Raw genomic sequence first — 17,252 nt, forward strand, 5'->3', positions numbered from 1 at the left:
GATGGACACAGTGCGTTGTGTTTCGTCTCCAAATTGCTTCTGAGGAAGGTGGCGGAGGTGTCCCCTTTTTTCCCTGGTTCCCCAGAGCAACTGACGCGGATGCAGTGTTCCATTTCCCTGCAAATGCAGAGAGGCGCCTGCCCTGTGAGTATTCGCTGGCCAAGATGTGACCAAGTCAAGCAGACCAAGTCAATCAAAACCAAGCAAATTCCAATTGACACCCTGCATGTAAATGTCCTCCTTACTCCTATTCCTGTGTGAAACCATATAAATGGTTCCTGGATATCAGTCACCCCGGAGCTGCCAGGGATTGTCAGAACATCTAAACACTAACAAAACAAACATCAAAATACATCTGTTGTCCATCTGATCTGTTAATAAGTCATGTGTTTACACTGTATTCCTTCACACAGCAGCTAAAGGTTTTATCCAGGTTTTTGTCCAGGAATTTTTTAGATATTTAATTGGTGTGAATCAGAGTTTAAAAGAGCTAAAAGCCTGTTAGCTGACGCTGACTGTCTGTCGCACCCCTGCAGACCTGCACACAGTGATCATCATCCTCTTTCTGCTCAATCTGATCCTGTTGGTGTTCAGTTGGGTCTGCACCCTGGCAGTTCCCTGGCCCACAGTCCAGCCCTGCTAATGGGAACTGCTTCCTATTTCCTCTTCTGCAGTAAGCAGATCTCCCAGAAACACACTGGGGATTAATCACTGGGGGGAGGTTATGCTCCCTCTACTAAAAGGTATTTTGTTTAGCCTTGTGATGTGAGTCGATCTGTAACAGCAGGTAGAGCAGCTTACATAATCATATATGTGTGTGGAGTAGAAGCCTTTTCAATCAAAAGATGGGAACACCGGTGATGTCCAGGGTATAAAAGCAACCTCTGCTGTGGCAGTTAGGGGGAGCAGAAATGCTGGATGAGTGAGTGCAGTAGGGGAATCTAGAGGAACGTTTGGCAAACAGTGGTATCAGCTCAGTGGGCCGGGCAGATTATCACTATTTGTTTCTATTAAAGTAGCTAGACTGTCACGGGCAGTCAGGTCAGCGAAGCTTTAAAAGGGTCTATGTTTCTTTGTTGATTGTTTCTTTGTACCTGTAGCATTGGAACGCTTCCTCTTGGTGTTGCTGTGCTGCGAGGGCATTAAGCATTCCTGCAAAGGACCAGACTAGCCACTGTTTTAGGTTTATTTGATAGGCTTGTAAGTTATAAGTGTAATTGTAGTATTGTATTTTGGGCGGTGGACATCGGCCGCTACCCTCTTATGTTTGTACATGGGATCTTTCTGTACAAGGCCGGATCCGCACAGGCTTTTGCTCTCTGCTGTTGGGGTGCCACACTGAGGGGACACTGTACTGTTGTGTGTAGTGTTTGTCATGTTGCATGCTGTGTGGTTTTGCTCTTTGTCACCAGGGCCCTCCTGAGCTGAGAGCTGCGCGTGCCGATCTGACCTTACTATCTGGAGGATAGTCAGCCGCCCCCCCCCCAGCAACCTTCTTTGTTTGTCTAATTTATTTCAGATATTTGTAATAAAGTGGATTGGCTTTTATTTTTACATGCCTCTTTGTTGTCCGTTTGTGGGGAGGGTTCGAACTTAGCCACGTTACAGAAGGAACGTTAGGGGTTCCTCCTGCCCTTACCAGGCAGTGGCGTAGTCAGAGCAGTGTGGGTATTCTGTGCTTTGGGCCACAAGAAAGCACCGAAATGTTTTAAAGAAACTTTAGCGTTAATTTAAAATAAAAAAAGAATCAAGGAATAACCCTGTTAATTCTTGTTTAAATTAACGGAAGAGAGTCGGCTCTTTAAAGAACTGTGTGGCTCTATGCGCATGCGCTACATGAGAGCGAGCCAGAGAGGAGAGCGCATTCGCTAATTTAATCAAGAATTAACCGCGTTATTCCTTGATTCTTGTTGAAATGCTTAGAGCGTTTTAATTTATTATTCACATGAGCAGAAAAGTGCTTCGTTACTTAATCCCCTATAACCATAACGTTTATTTGAAATAACAGGCGCTCCTCTGGTGTCGCCATTTTGAAACGGGCTGACCACTTCGGTCTACCGTTTCGACCGCTTTTTTCAAACAGACCTGCCGATTATGGCCGAGCTCTGGGACTCGCTCATTTCGCTGTTTAAATGCTTTCTTCAACCTAACACCGGTAAATACCGCTAAAGTTTTCCCTTCTAATTCTTTAAGCATGTTGGTTAAATGTAATGAGTTTAAGTGCTTTCTTTTAAAACGACGTGCTGTATGTTAATTGGTTTCGCTTGTGCTTGTTTAAACTCGGCATTTTCTCTTCTGCTGCTTTCGGGCATGTTTGTACTTGTTTAAATTCCGCCTGCTTTTCTTTTAAAATAAAGCTAACGTTTTTCTTAAACATTTTGGTGCTTGCTTTTAAAATACGCCGTGGCGCTTGTGCCTACTCCTAACAACACATGGCTGCGGCCGGACGGGTCCCCGCTGGACGTGTATCTTACATTCATTCCGTTATATGTGTTATTCCTTAAAAACGTAATTAGAAATACAACATAAATACATGTAATGCATTTTCATTCTATTAAAGTTTAAAGGCAACCCTTATCACCCAAACCCCCTATCGGCAACACGTGTAATGGACATTTGGAATATTCCTGACATTTAACATCACCTACTCACATTCAATTGAAAACACCTGTCTCTTCTTCGTTTTTAATGATTTATTTATAAGTATTTACATTTTAGTAGTACTGACAGTCAGTATGTTCCATGTTCAGTCTCCTTATCTTGCATCATCTCCCTTGCCTTGCAGTGCTCCACCATTGCCTTGCACTCCTCCACCATTGCCTTGCTCTCCTCCACCATTGCCTTTCTCTCCTCCACCATTGCCTTGCACTCCTCCACCAGTCCCTTGCACTCCTCCTCCATTGCCTTGCACTCCTCCTCCTTTGCTTTGCACTCCTCCTCCATTGCCTTGTACTCCTCCTCCATTGCCTTGCACTCCTCCACCATTGCTTTGCTCTCCTCCACCATTGCCTTGCTCTCCTTCACCGTTGCATTGCACTCCTCCACCATTGCCTTGCTCTCCTCCTCCACCATTGCCTTGCATTCCTCCTCCACAATTGCCTTGCACCCCTCCACCATTGCCTTGCACTCCTCCTCCATTGCCTTGCTATTCTCCTCCATTGCTTTGCACTCCTCCACCATTGCCTTGCACTCCTCCACCATTGCCTTGCACTCCACCACTATTGCCTGGCTCTCCACTATCATTGCCTGGCTCTCCACCATCATTGCCTGGCTCTCCTCCACCATTGCCTGGCTCTCCACCACCATTGCCTGGCTCTCCACCACCATTGCCTGGCTCTCCACCACCATTGCCTGGCTCTCCACCACCATTGCCACATCCTTCACTTTCTCCTCCTCAGTGAGAGTTTCTGTCGGCCTCACATCAGTTTTTGGTGTATTATGTTTCTTTCCTTTCCCTTTTTTTGTGAAAAGCTTCTTTAGCCAGGATTTCTTTTTTCCTCCTTTGTCCTTCTTTTTCCTTTCCTCCTTTGCTTCTATAGCTTCACCAGCGTCCTTTGGTACCGCTGGCGGCCTAAAGCAATTCAGAAAAGTCCACTTCATTTTGAGATGCGTCTTGTTCGAAATCACATTTGTTTTGAAGTGGTATTGGTGCCTACAGCACAATTTATACCTTCAGAATGATATCAGAGTTGTCACGGTAACATTGTGTTCTAGAATTCAACTGTAGGTGCCATATTTGGTCAGTGGTTCAATTTTTTTTAATTCTCTGCATTTTTTATATGCTTTATTCAGCTCATATTCTGCAGCATATATTGTATGAATTTTCATATTTACCTTAATTAGTTTACTCGCAGATAATATTCTGTACTTGCAAACAATGCAGAAACCTACCAAACATTGCCGGGCCGTTCCTGTGCTCACAGAGCGTAGTGAGCTTTACTTTACTCAGGAGGAGGACAGGCTCACATTTTCTGACCGTGGCCATGCTGTGCTATATTGTGAAAGGTGCTGAACTTAGTGATGAGACAGTTAATACCCAGATTCGGGAGATCGCCTCCTCAAAGTGAGGCCCAGTGACTTCAAGCTGGGAATCGGGGCTTGCTAAGTTTATGCAATATCCTGTGACCAATGACTTCCGATTCATCCTGAGGTGTAAGAGGCTTTGAATCCTATTGGCTCTTCAAAACTTTTATATAAGTGAGATGATTATAATTAGCAATGGTAGTGGAGGCCAGTTTAACCAAAGAACCAACCGCCAGATGATGGGTCACAGCACGGAGGGGTATGGGGTTGGGTATCAGTGTTTGGGTACATTAAATGGAGGTGAGATAAAACATTTGGTAAGGTTTAGCAGCATCTGTAATATCCCTGCATTGTAGGCAGAGCTTTCTGGATAGATTCTGGACACACACACCCCTCTATTGGACAAATTGATTCAGAAAATGGATGGATGGAATGCAGTGTTTTTCATGTGTTTTCATGAGTGGAAGTGAACTTTTACAGAACTGAGTATTTGAGTAAGTAGGAGAAAAATCCATTTTTGATTAATCTTATTGCCTGTATTTTTGCCCCTTATTTTGAGCTGTTTTAAATGCTGCACTGTTCAGTTGCAAATGGTAGGTCCCTCTGAATCCCATCTTCGCTTTACTCCACCTCCTGTTATACACAGGTATCTGACTCTCGAATCCGGCTGAAATGATCCCAGTCGATTTTCCAATCTCCGCCTTTTCTATTTGGCAGAATGCACAGCCTGGATCCAAGCTGCCTTCCTTCCCAGTTGGAGTAACAGTTGGCTCCACCTGACACTATACCATTTAAACCCCAGCTGATCACAGAGCTTATTGCAGGATGTGCGTTTGTTCCTCTCCATGTGTTGTGGGGCTGCCATGCCTAACTCCTATAGTAAGGAGAAGGTCATAAACTTGTGTTCTTATATTTTAATAATTCTGAAATGGGTAAGAAATGAGCAGCAGGACGATATAGAGCTAAAAGGTGCGATTTTTCTAGCACTACGATGTAACCCAAGGAGAAAGGCCTTGCTGAATGTGATTTCTGTGGCAAAAAGATGGTGATATTGCTGGCAAGCGGTCTTTTTATTAAACTCAAATGTAACTCTGTCAAAGTACAATTTTACCAGGGTCCGTTAAATGAACCCCCCAGAAGACGGAATGAAGCTGTAATTCGTACAGGTGGCCTCTTGGTGTTGCTGTGCTGCGAGGGCATTAAGCATTCCTGCAAAGGACCAGACTAGCCACTGTTTTAGGTTTATTTGATAGGCTTGTAAGTTATAAGTGTAATTGTAGTATTGTATTTTGGGCGGTGGACATCGGCCGCTACCCTCTTATGTTTGTACATGGGATCTTTCTGTACAAGGCCGGATCCGCACAGGCTTTTGCTCTCTGCTGTTGGGGTGCCACACTGAGCGGACACTGTACTGTTGTGTGTAGTGTTTGTCGTGTTGCATGCTGTGTGGTTTTGCTCTTTGTCACCAGGGCCCTCCTGAGCCGAGAGCTGCGCGTGCCTCTTTGTTGTCCCTTTGTGGGGAGGGTTCGAACTTAGCCACGTTACAGAAGGAACGTTAGGGGTTCCTCCTGCCCTTACCAGGCAGTGGCGTAGTCAGAGCAGTGCGGGTATTCTGTGCTTTGGGCCACAAGAAAGCACCGAAATGTTTTAAAGAAACTTTAGCGTTAATTTAAAATAAAAAAAGAATCAAGGAATAACCCTGTTAATTCTTGTTTAAATTAACGGAAGAGAGTCGGCTCTTTAAAGAACTGTGTGGCTCTATGCGCATGCGCTACATGAGAGCGAGCCAGAGAGGAGAGCGCATTCGCTAATTTAATCAAGAATTAACCGCGTTATTCCTTGATTCTTGTTGAAATGCTTAGAGCGTTTTAATTTATTATTCACATGAGCAGAAAAGTGCTTCGTTACTTAATCCCCTATAACCATAACGTTTATTTGAAATAACAGGCGCTCCTCTGGTGTCGCCATTTTGAAACGGGCTGACCACTTCGGTCTATCGTTTCGACCGCTTTTTTCAAACAGACCTGCCGATTATGGCCGAGCTCTGGGACTCGCTCATTTCGCTGTTTAAATGCTTTCTTCAACCTAACACCGGTAAATACCGCTAAAGTTTTCCCTTCTAATTCTTTAAGCATGTTGCTTAAATGTAATGAGTTTAAGTGCTTTCTTTTAAAACGACGTGCTGTATGTTAATTGGTTTCGCTTGTGCTTGTTTAAACTCGGCATTTGCTCTTCTGCTGCTTTCGGGCATGTTTGTACTTGTTTAAATTCCGCCTGCTTTTCTTTTAAAATAAAGCTAACGTTTTTCTTAAACATTTTGGTGCTTGCTTTTAAAATACGCCGTGGCGCTTGTGCCTACTCCTAACAACACATGGCTGCGGCCGGACGGGTCCCCGCTGGACGTGTATCTTACATTCATTCCGTTATATATGTTATTCCTTAAAAACGTAATTAGAAATACAACATAAATACATGTAATGCATTTTCATTCTATTAAAGTTTAAAGGCAACCCTTATCACCCAAACCCCCTATCGGCAACACGTGTAATGGACATTTGGAATATTCCTGACATTTAACATCACCTACTCACATTCAATTGAAAACACCTGTCTCTTCTTCGTTTTTAATGATTTATTTATAAGTATTTACATTTTAGTAGTACTGACAGTCAGTATGTTCCATGTTCAGTCTCCTTATCTTGCATCATCTCCCTTGCCTTGCAGTGCTCCACCATTGCCTTGCACTCCTCCACCATTGCCTTGCACTCCTCCACCATTGCCTTTCTCTCCTCCACCATTGCCTTGCACTCCTCCACCAGTCCCTTGCACTCCTCCTCCATTGCCTTGCACTCCTCCTCCTTTGCTTTGCACTCCTCCTCCATTGCCTTGTACTCCTCCTCCATTGCCTTGCACTCCTCCACCATTGCTTTGCTCTCCTCCACCATTGCCTTGCTCTCCTTCACCGTTGCATTGCACTCCTCCACCATTGCCTTGCTCTCCTCCTCCACCATTGCCTTGCTCTCCTCCTCCACCATTGCCTTGCATTCCTCCTCCACAATTGCCTTGCACCCCTCCACCATTGCCTTGCACTCCTCCTCCATTGCCTTGCTATTCTCCTCCATTGCTTTGCACTCCTCCACCATTGCCTTGCACTCCTCCACCATTGCCTTGCACTCCACCACTATTGCCTGGCTCTCCACCACTATTGCCTGGCTCTCCACCATCATTGCCTGGCTCTCCACCATCATTGCCTGGCTCTCCTCCACCATTGCCTGGCTCTCCTCCACCATTGCCTGGCTCTCCACCACCATTGCCTGGCTCTCCACCACCATTGCCACATCCTTTACTTTCTCCTCCTCAGTGAGAGTTTCTGTCGGCCTCACATCAGTTTTTGGTGTATTATGTTTCTTTCCTTTCCCTTTTTTTGTGAAAAGCTTCTTTAGCCAGGATTTCTTTTTTCCTCCTTTGTCCTTCTTTTTCCTTTCCTCCTTTGCTTCTATAGCTTCACCAGCGTCCTTTGGTACCGCTGGCGGCCTAAAGCAGTTCAGAAAAATCCACTTCATTTTGAGATGCGTCTTGTTCGAAATCAGATTTGTTTTGAAGTGGTATTGGTGCCTACAGCACAATTTATACCTTCAGAATGATATCAGAGTTGTCACGGTAACATTGTGTTCTAGAATTCAACTGTAGGTGCCATATTTGGTCAGTGGTTCAATTTTTTTTAATTCTCTGCATTTTTTATATGCTTTATTCAGCTCATATTCTGCAGCATATATTGTATGAATTTTCATATTTACCTTAATTAGTTTACTCGCAGATAATATTCTGTACTTGCAAACAATGCAGAAACCTACCAAACATTGCCGGGCCGTTCCTGTGCTCACAGAGCGTAGTGAGCTTTACTTTACTCAGGAGGAGGACAGGCTCACATTTTCTGACCGTGGCCATGCTGTGCTATATTGTGAAAGGTGCTGAACTTAGTGATGAGACAGTTAATACCCAGATTCGGGAGATCGCCTCCTCAAAGTGAGGCCCAGTGACTTCAAGCTGGGAATCGGGGCTTGCTAAGTTTATGCAATATCATGTGACCGATGACTTCCGATTCATCCTGAGGTGTAAGAGGCTTTGAATCCTATTGGCTCTTCAAAACTTTTATATAAGTGAGATGATTCTAATTAGCAATGGTAGTGGAGGCCAGTTTAACCAAAGAACCAACCGCCAGATGATGGGTCACAGCACGGAGGGGTATGGGGTTGGGTATCAGTGTTTGGGTACATTAAATGGAGGTGAGATAAAACATTTGGTAAGGTTTAGCAGCATCTGTAATATCCCTGCATTGTAGGCAGAGCTTTCTGGATAGATTCTGGACACACACACCCCTCTATTGGACAAATTGATTCAGAAAATGGATGGATGGAATGCAGTGTTTTTCATGTGTTTTCATGAGTGGAAGTGAACTTTTACAGAACTGAGTATTTGAGTAAGTAGGAGAAAAATCCATTTTTGATTAATCTTATTGCCTGTATTTTTGCCCCTTATTTTGAGCTGTTTTAAATGCTGCACTGTTCAGTTGCAAATGGTAGGTCCCTCTGAATCCCATCTTCGCTTTACTCCACCTCCTGTTATACACAGGTATCTGACTCTCGAATCCGGCTGAAATGATCCCAGTCGATTTTCCAATCTCCGCCTTTTCTATTTGGCAGAATGCACAGCCTGGATCCAAGCTGCCTTCCTTCCCAGTTGGAGTAACAGTTGGCTCCACCTGACACTATACCATTTAAACCCCAGCTGATCACAGAGCTTATTGCAGGATGTGCGTTTGTTCCTCTCCATGTGTTGTGGGGCTGCCATGCCTAACTCCTATAGTAAGGAGAAGGTCATAAACTTGTGTTCTTATATTTTAATAATTCTGAAATGGGTAAGAAATGAGCAGCAGGACGATATAGAGCTAAAAGGTGCGATTTTTCTAGCACTACGATGTAACCCAAGGAGAAAGGCCTTGCTGAATGTGATTTCTGTGGCAAAAAGATGGTGATATTGCTGGCAAGCGGTCTTTTTATTAAACTCAAATGTAACTCTGTCAAAGTACAATTTTACCAGGGTCCGTTAAATGAACCCCCCAGAAGACGGAATGAAGCTGTAATTCGTACAGGTGGCCTCTTGGTGTTGCTGTGCTGCGAGGGCATTAAGCATTCCTGCAAAGGACCAGACTAGCCACTGTTTTAGGTTTATTTGATAGGCTTGTAAGTTATAAGTGTAATTGTAGTATTGTATTTTGGGCGGTGGACATCGGCCGCTACCCTCTTATGTTTGTACATGGGATCTTTCTGTACAAGGCCGGATCCGCACAGGCTTTTGCTCTCTGCTGTTGGGGTGCCACACTGAGGGGACACTGTACTGTTGTGTGTAGTGTTTGTCATGTTGCATGCTGTGTGGTTTTGCTCTTTGTCACCAGGGCCCTCCTGAGCTGAGAGCTGCGCGTGCCGATCTGACCTTACTATCTGGAGGATAGTCAGCCGCCCCCCCCCCAGCAACCTTCTTTGTTTGTCTAATTTATTTCAGATATTTGTAATAAAGTGGATTGGCTTTTATTTTTACATGCCTCTTTGTTGTCCGTTTGTGGGGAGGGTTCGAACTTAGCCACGTTACAGAAGGAACGTTAGGGGTTCCTCCTGCCCTTACCAGGCAGTGGCGTAGTCAGAGCAGTGCGGGTATTCTGTGCTTTGGGCCACAAGAAAGCACCGAAATGTTTTAAAGAAACTTTAGCGTTAATTTAAAATAAAAAAAGAATCAAGGAATAACCCTGTTAATTCTTGTTTAAATTAACGGAAGAGAGTCGGCTCTTTAAAGAACTGTGTGGCTCTATGCGCATGCGCTACATGAGAGCGAGCCAGAGAGGAGAGCGCATTCGCTAATTTAATCAAGAATTAACCGCGTTATTCCTTGATTCTTGTTGAAATGCTTAGAGCGTTTTAATTTATTATTCACATGAGCAGAAAAGTGCTTCGTTACTTAATCCCCTATAACCATAACGTTTATTTGAAATAACAGGCGCTCCTCTGGTGTCGCCATTTTGAAACGGGCTGACCACTTCGGTCTACCGTTTCGACCGCTTTTTTCAAACAGACCTGCCGATTATGGCCGAGCTCTGGGACTCGCTCATTTCGCTGTTTAAATGCTTTCTTCAACCTAACACCGGTAAATACCGCTAAAGTTTTCCCTTCTAATTCTTTAAGCATGTTGCTTAAATGTAATGAGTTTAAGTGCTTTCTTTTAAAACGACGTGCTGTATGTTAATTGGTTTCGCTTGTGCTTGTTTAAACTCGGCATTTGCTCTTCTGCTGCTTTCGGGCATGTTTGTACTTGTTTAAATTCCGCCTGCTTTTCTTTTAAAATAAAGCTAACGTTTTTCTTAAACATTTTGGTGCTTGCTTTTAAAATACGCCGTGGCGCTTGTGCATACTCCTAACAACACATGGCTGCGGCCGGACGGGTCCCCGCTGGACGTGTATCTTACATTCATTCCTTTATATATGTTATTCCTTAAAAACGTAATTAGAAATACAACATAAATACATGTAATGCATTTTCATTCTATTAAAGTTTAAAGGCAACCCTTATCACCCAAACCCCCTATCGGCAACACGTGTAATGGACATTTGGAATATTCCTGACATTTAACATCACCTACTCACATTCAATTGAAAACACCTGTCTCTTCTTCGTTTTTAATGATTTATTTATAAGTATTTACATTTTAGTAGTACTGACAGTCAGTATGTTCCATGTTCAGTCTCCTTATCTTGCATCATCTCCCTTGCCTTGCAGTGCTCCACCATTGCCTTGCACTCCTCCACCATTGCCTTGCACTCCTCCACCATTGCCTTTCTCTCCTCCACCATTGCCTTGCACTCCTCCACCAGTCCCTTGCACTCCTCCTCCATTGCCTTGCACTCCTCCTCCTTTGCTTTGCACTCCTCCTCCATTGCCTTGTACTCCTCCTCCATTGCCTTGCACTCCTCCACCATTGCTTTGCTCTCCTCCACCATTGCCTTGCTCTCCTTCACCGTTGCATTGCACTCCTCCACCATTGCCTTGCTCTCCTCCTCCACCATTGCCTTGCTATTCTCCTCCATTGCTTTGCACTCCTCCACCATTGCCTTGCACTCCTCCACCATTGCCTTGCACTCCACCACTATTGCCTGGCTCTCCACCACTATTGCCTGGCTCTCCACCATCATTGCCTGGCTCTCCTCCACCATTGCCTGGCTCTCCTCCACCATTGCCTGGCTCTCCACCACCATTGCCTGGCTCTCCACCACCATTGCCACATCCTTCACTTTCTCCTCCTCAGTGAGAGTTTCTGTCGGCCTCACATCAGTTTTTGGTGTATTATGTTTCTTTCCTTTCCCTTTTTTTGTGAAAAGCTTCTTTAGCCAGGATTTCTTTTTTCCTCCTTTGTCCTTCTTTTTCCTTTCCTCCTTTGCTTCTATAGCTTCACCAGCGTCCTTTGGTACCGCTGGCGGCCTAAAGCAGTTCAGAAAAATCCACTTCATTTTGAGATGCGTCTTGTTCGAAATCAGATTTGTTTTGAAGTGGTATTGGTGCCTACAGCACAATTTATACCTTCAGAATGATATCAGAGTTGTCACGGTAACATTGTGTTCTAGAATTCAACTGTAGGTGCCATATTTGGTCAGTGGTTCAATTTTTTTTAATTCTCTGCATTTTTTATATGCTTTATTCAGCTCATATTCTGCAGCATATATTGTATGAATTTTCATATTTACCTTAATTAGTTTACTCGCAGATAATATTCTGTACTTGCAAACAATGCAGAAACCTACCAAACATTGCCGGGCCGTTCCTGTGCTCACAGAGCGTAGTGAGCTTTACTTTACTCAGGAGGAGGACAGGCTCACATTTTCTGACCGTGGCCATGCTGTGCTATATTGTGAAAGGTGCTGAACTTAGTGATGAGACAGTTAATACCCAGATTCGGGAGATCGCCTCCTCAAAGTGAGGCCCAGTGACTTCAAGCTGGGAATCGGGGCTTGCTAAGTTTATGCAATATCATGTGACCGATGACTTCCGATTCATCCTGAGGTGTAAGAGGCTTTGAATCCTATTGGCTCTTCAAAACTTTTATATAAGTGAGATGATTCTAATTAGCAATGGTAGTGGAGGCCAGTTTAACCAAAGAACCAACCGCCAGATGATGGGTCACAGCACGGAGGGGTATGGGGTTGGGTATCAGTGTTTGGGTACATTAAATGGAGGTGAGATAAAACATTTGGTAAGGTTTAGCAGCATCTGTAATATCCCTGCATTGTAGGCAGAGCTTTCTGGATAGATTCTGGACACACACACCCCTCTATTGGACAAATTGATTCAGAAAATGGATGGATGGAATGCAGTGTTTTTCATGTGTTTTCATGAGTGGAAGTGAACTTTTACAGAACTGAGTATTTGAGTAAGTAGGAGAAAAATCCATTTTTGATTAATCTTATTGCCTGTATTTTTGCCCCTTATTTTGAGCTGTTTTAAATGCTGCACTGTTCAGTTGCAAATGGTAGGTCCCTCTGAATCCCATCTTCGCTTTACTCCACCTCCTGTTATACACAGGTATCTGACTCTCGAATCCGGCTGAAATGATCCCAGTCGATTTTCCAATCTCCGCCTTTTCTATTTGGCAGAATGCACAGCCTGGATCCAAGCTGCCTTCCTTCCCAGTTGGAGTAACAGTTGGCTCCACCTGACACTATACCATTTAAACCCCAGCTGATCACAGAGCTTATTGCAGGATGTGCGTTTGTTCCTCTCCATGTGTTGTGGGGCTGCCATGCCTAACTCCTATAGTAAGGAGAAGGTCATAAACTTGTGTTCTTATATTTTAATAATTCTGAAATGGGTAAGAAATGAGCAGCAGGACGATATAGAGCTAAAAGGTGCGATTTTTCTAGCACTACGATGTAACCCAAGGAGAAAGGCCTTGCTGAATGTGATTTCTGTGGCAAAAAGATGGTGATATTGCTGGCAAGCGGTCTTTTTATTAAACTCAAATGTAACTCTGTCAAAGTACAATTTTACCAGGGTCCGTTAAATGAACCCCCCAGAAGACAGAATGAAGCTGTAATTCATACAGGTGGCAAAACTAAAATGTCTCTTGGTAATTTCATCAGGGCAGTGATGAAATTACAAATGTGCATGTTTTTGGCGAGTGATGGATGAGGTGATATGAAACATGCAGTTGTCTGTAATCGCTGCAGCTTTGGGGAAAGACTAGCATCCCTTTAAAATTCATTACATTAGGATGGCAGGCAGAGGTCACTGCAGTTTGGACGTGCCAGGAACAGACGAATAAAGCCAAGTAGAATGTATGGAACTTCCAGTCTTTCTGTAATATTTGACAGAGTACGGCATAACTAAACGCACTGCTGAGAAAATGAGCGTAGAGGATTACAGTAGTAAAATGCTAATCCCCACTATATACACTCCATATACGATACACATTTAATATACATTTATTGCTGCTGTGTTTTACAACTGGACATGGGGTGGGTTCTTCTTCCCTGTGGGTAAGGAAAGGAGGAGAGGGTTTGTTTGAGAACTTGAATGTTTAATTTTAATTTTACCAGGGTGACTGCTAGCAGCATGTAACTCTTCATGGAGGACGCGGAGGTGACTGTTTGGAATTTTATCATTTGACGTGATCCCCTACAGGCTGCTGGGCTACAGACACTGAGGGTCTGGTAACCTGGGTTATACTGTGGGATTTAAGCGTTGAGGTGCAGCCACATCGCTGAACTCTCAGGGAGTGTTCAACACACCAGTAGACAGGCTAATTAAAATAGCAAAGAGAGGACAGATGGAAAGGCTCTGCAGTGCGGCGGTCATGGTTTTCAGAGCTGCATTGGGTGTGACTCACTCTGCGATGCAGGAAACTCTGCATCCGGCCCCTGTATGGCCTTCACTATGAAACACGAACTGCTCCAGTTCTGTGCTCAGCTGTCCTGTACGTTATATACATGTCCACTCCTGACCGGGAGTGTCTGTCATGCATGGCTCGACAGGCCATTTCGCCTCATATCGAGCCACCCGCAGTCCCATCCTCAGAGGTTCCTTCGTCTGGCATCTGCATGCTTTCTGAGTATAGCTCATTCTCCTGGACCCCCTCCCCAAGCTTCACTGTCCAAAGAGGACAGGAGCGGTGTGATGCCTGACCCGTCCGCTCCTCATGTGTGCCACACCCCCTGATTACCCACGTGTGCTTCCCCGATTGTTTCCAGCCCTGTCCGATTATGTTGCCCAGCTTTAATGTATTTCAGTCCTGGTCTCCCCTATTTCCGTGTCTGTCATTGATGTTACTGGTCTTAGTGGATGTCCGTGTGTCCAATTAAACCCTCGTCTGCCCCATTTTCTGCCTGCCTGCCTGTTGCCCGTGACAAGCGGATAGGCATAAGGGACGGCAGCCTCACGGTTCTCCAAGCCCTTCGAAGAGAACAGACATGGGAGGGGAAGATGGAAGTCAAGTCAAAGGTTTAAGTGGAGATTGCGCCACTCTTCAAAGCTTGAGATGGAATGAAAATAGATGGTTTTGAAGCTTACCAGCATTTCCTGCAAGTTATTCAAGACGGAGATGAAAAACTGACATCTTTCTTTGTTAAGGCATGCAGCACACAGATTAAATGCTGCCCATGCCCCTTAAAAATGTTAGACACATTGGTCGTTCTTACACTGGGCTGATCAGGATCCCCGCCATAGAGCTGGCCGTGGTCCTCGGAAAGCTGCAGTGAACTTCACTCTTCATGACAGACGGTCTGACCCTGTGCTCTCTGGCAGAGTGTGGTCCTTCACAGAGCATCTTTAAATTTATCCAGCGTGTTTGAATGTGGTGAAGCTAGAATTTCAGCTATACATTGTATTCTACCTGCAAATACATCATTTCACAAAAGTCTAAGGTAGTCAGTTGTTGAAAGCTGATTATCTGGATAGTAAGCGTATATTTTCTCAGAACAAAAATACATTTTGCCATATGCAAATTAAGAGTAACGCAATTAAAACTAACAGGGATTTCTTGTTTTCCAAAAGGTTACTGATATCTTGTTGGATGGCTAGATAAACACCGCTTCAGTTCCCAAACCTCACCTCAGGGGCACCCCAGACATTCTCTATGTTTGTTAAATTTCACCAACAGCTTAATTCATTGATAAAACTATTTTTTAAAAGTCAGTGAGATATTCATTATATTGATTAGCCATTTGAAGTGGGTTAGTGGTCGAGTCCAGAAATACATGGGGGTGTTGGATGGTTGTTGCAAATACAGAGGTGATTATAGGAGAGGTTTGAATTGGTTAAGCTACCACACTTTGACAGACATAATATCATAGTTTTACAGACATGAAGGCCATTTAAACATCATTTTTTTGACTGCCTAAGACTATGCGGTACAGTATATTCTCAAGAGGAGGGGTTCTAACCCCTGGTCATTTAGCATTCTGCTGGGGAGAGATCTTTATTTCCAAAAATTAACTACAGGTATACCGCCTCTTTTCAAAAGTTCACCTTTTGACCACCGAGCAGGAGCTGGGGGGAACTGCAGGCAACCAGGGGAGCAGGAGCAAGCAGGACCAAAGGCGAGCCGGGGGGGTGGGCAGGGTGAGCTTCGGGCTCAGGTGAAGCGAACGCCGCGGGATTATGTATCGAGAGGAGCTCCTCCCAACACACTTTCCACATAGCGAGGCGGGAGAGGCACACAGGAGTATCGACGTGGTCAGGGCATGACAGGAAGCTCCTACCCTAAAACATCGAGGTATAATTTACGATTTGCGCTCTGTTTATTAAATATGAGGTACAAAATGTTTGTGACTTCTCACGAAGGGGTGAAACCGTGACCTCACACCTCCAAGGTCAGGGTGCCGAATACCCACCGAATACCCACCAACGCCCCCACGCACAGCTCTGTATCTTTCCTCTGGGTTTCTCTTTCTGACACCTCACTGTCCGCGATGTCTAGCTGAGGTGAAAAGGTATCCACACACTGTCCTGGGTGTCCATGCCACATGCTGCTCAGCGTATACAGGTGGTGAGAGGTCTGTGAAAGTTTAAGCCCTGGATACTACACCCTTCTTAACTCCATCTTGAGCACAGCACTGAATCTCTTTCTTCTGAGGCATGGATTTCGTCGTCATATATAATTCATGTCCAGCGTTCCGGATTCTCCTGGTTTAGGACTCTCATTATTGCACAGCTCGGCTAACACCTTCAACCTGAGGAAAACTTGCAGTCTAAAGGATTTATTAAGGCAGATTGAAGTGGGGTGCAAACTCAAGCTACACCCCCCGAGATTCCTGTGCCGGCGCCCGTTCCTGTGCCGGTGGTTCCTGCTCCTCCCGTTCTTGTGCCGGCGAATCCTGCTCTGCCGTTCCTGCTCTGCCCCCTGAGGTTCCTGCTCCGTCCATTCCAGTCTCTACCCCTGATCCCCTGGATGCTGCTCCCATGACCCTGGCCCCTGTCCCCGAGGAGGTCCCCGACTGTCGGACTGTAAACTTAGTCTGGGCAGAGTACGTATTGAACACCCGCATAAATCTGGTCACACATATGTCTCCGTTTCAGTCCGTCTTAGGGAACTCCCCTTCACTCTTCCCGTAGGAGACTGAACCCTGTGATGTGCCCCAGGTGGAGGACTGGTGGAGGCATTTGGCTGACGGCCCAATGGGCCCTTACCCACCAGGCTTCCAGACAGAAAGCCCAAGCCGACAAGAGGAGGAGACCGGCTCCGTTATACTGGGCAGGGCAACGGGTTTGGCTGCCCTCCTGCCGTTAGTTGTCGGCTCGGTTCATCGGGCCATTTAAAATGGGTGGAACGGGTGGGACCAGATTCCTTCCAGTTAGCCCTGCCAAGCATGTATTGTTTATTCCCTACTTTCCATGCTTCGCTGCTTAAACCTGTTCGCTAGAGCGCAGCTCGTCAACCGCCTGACATGGCAGTGCCGCCACTCCCTTCGGTGAGAGACAACTCTCAAGTTTGAGCATTGCTGGATTCCCCCAGAAGAGCAGATGCCCTTCAATGTCTGGTCGACTGGGAGGGTTTTGGTCCTAAAGAGCGGTCATGGGTGCCGGCAACGGACATCCTAGATCCAGCTCTAGATCCAGAGTTCCATTGCCATCACCCCTCCAAGCTGGCTCCAAGGCCCCATGGCCATCCACGACGCATTCCACGGCCTCCA

The 17,252-nt window shown here is 45.2% G+C and overlaps 1 protein-coding gene across 2 annotated transcripts; it reads right to left on the reverse strand.

Annotated features, from left to right (window-relative positions):
• Positions 1–1,514: 1,514 nt before the first annotated feature.
• Positions 1,515–11,703, reverse strand: LOC125718535 (cilia- and flagella-associated protein 53-like). Of its 2 annotated transcripts, none has more exons than XM_048992445.1 (2): positions 11,310–11,702; positions 1,515–3,351 (listed from the first exon to the last, which is right to left on the reverse strand). In XM_048992445.1, the coding sequence occupies exons 1-2, from the start codon at positions 11,577–11,579 to the stop codon at positions 2,731–2,733; spliced, it is 891 nt and encodes a 296-aa protein (XP_048848402.1). In that variant the 5' UTR covers positions 11,580–11,702; the 3' UTR covers positions 1,515–2,730. The 2 variants fall into 2 exon arrangements, with proteins under 2 accessions (XP_048848402.1, XP_048848403.1); XM_048992446.1 differs by lacking the exon at positions 1,515–3,351 and adding an exon at positions 6,468–7,316 and having other exon boundaries at positions 11,331–11,703.
• Positions 11,704–17,252: the final 5,549 nt, after the last annotated feature.

This window comes from Brienomyrus brachyistius, chromosome 22 (genome assembly GCF_023856365.1).
Source record: "Brienomyrus brachyistius isolate T26 chromosome 22, BBRACH_0.4, whole genome shotgun sequence".
In the NCBI taxonomy this organism is placed as follows: Eukaryota; Metazoa; Chordata; class Actinopteri; order Osteoglossiformes; family Mormyridae; genus Brienomyrus; species Brienomyrus brachyistius.

What these genes read in the sequence shown, in the direction of transcription:
- LOC125718535 (XM_048992445.1), bottom strand. Translation starts at nt 11,579, where the DNA reads ATGAAGTGGATTTTTCTGAACTGCTTTAGGCCGCCAGCGGTACCAAAG. An exon ending in CAATGGTGGTGGAGAGCCAG is followed by an intron (nt 3,352 to 11,309) that starts GCAATGGTGGAG and finishes GTGGAGAGCCAG; the next exon opens with GCAATGGTGGTGGAGAGCCA.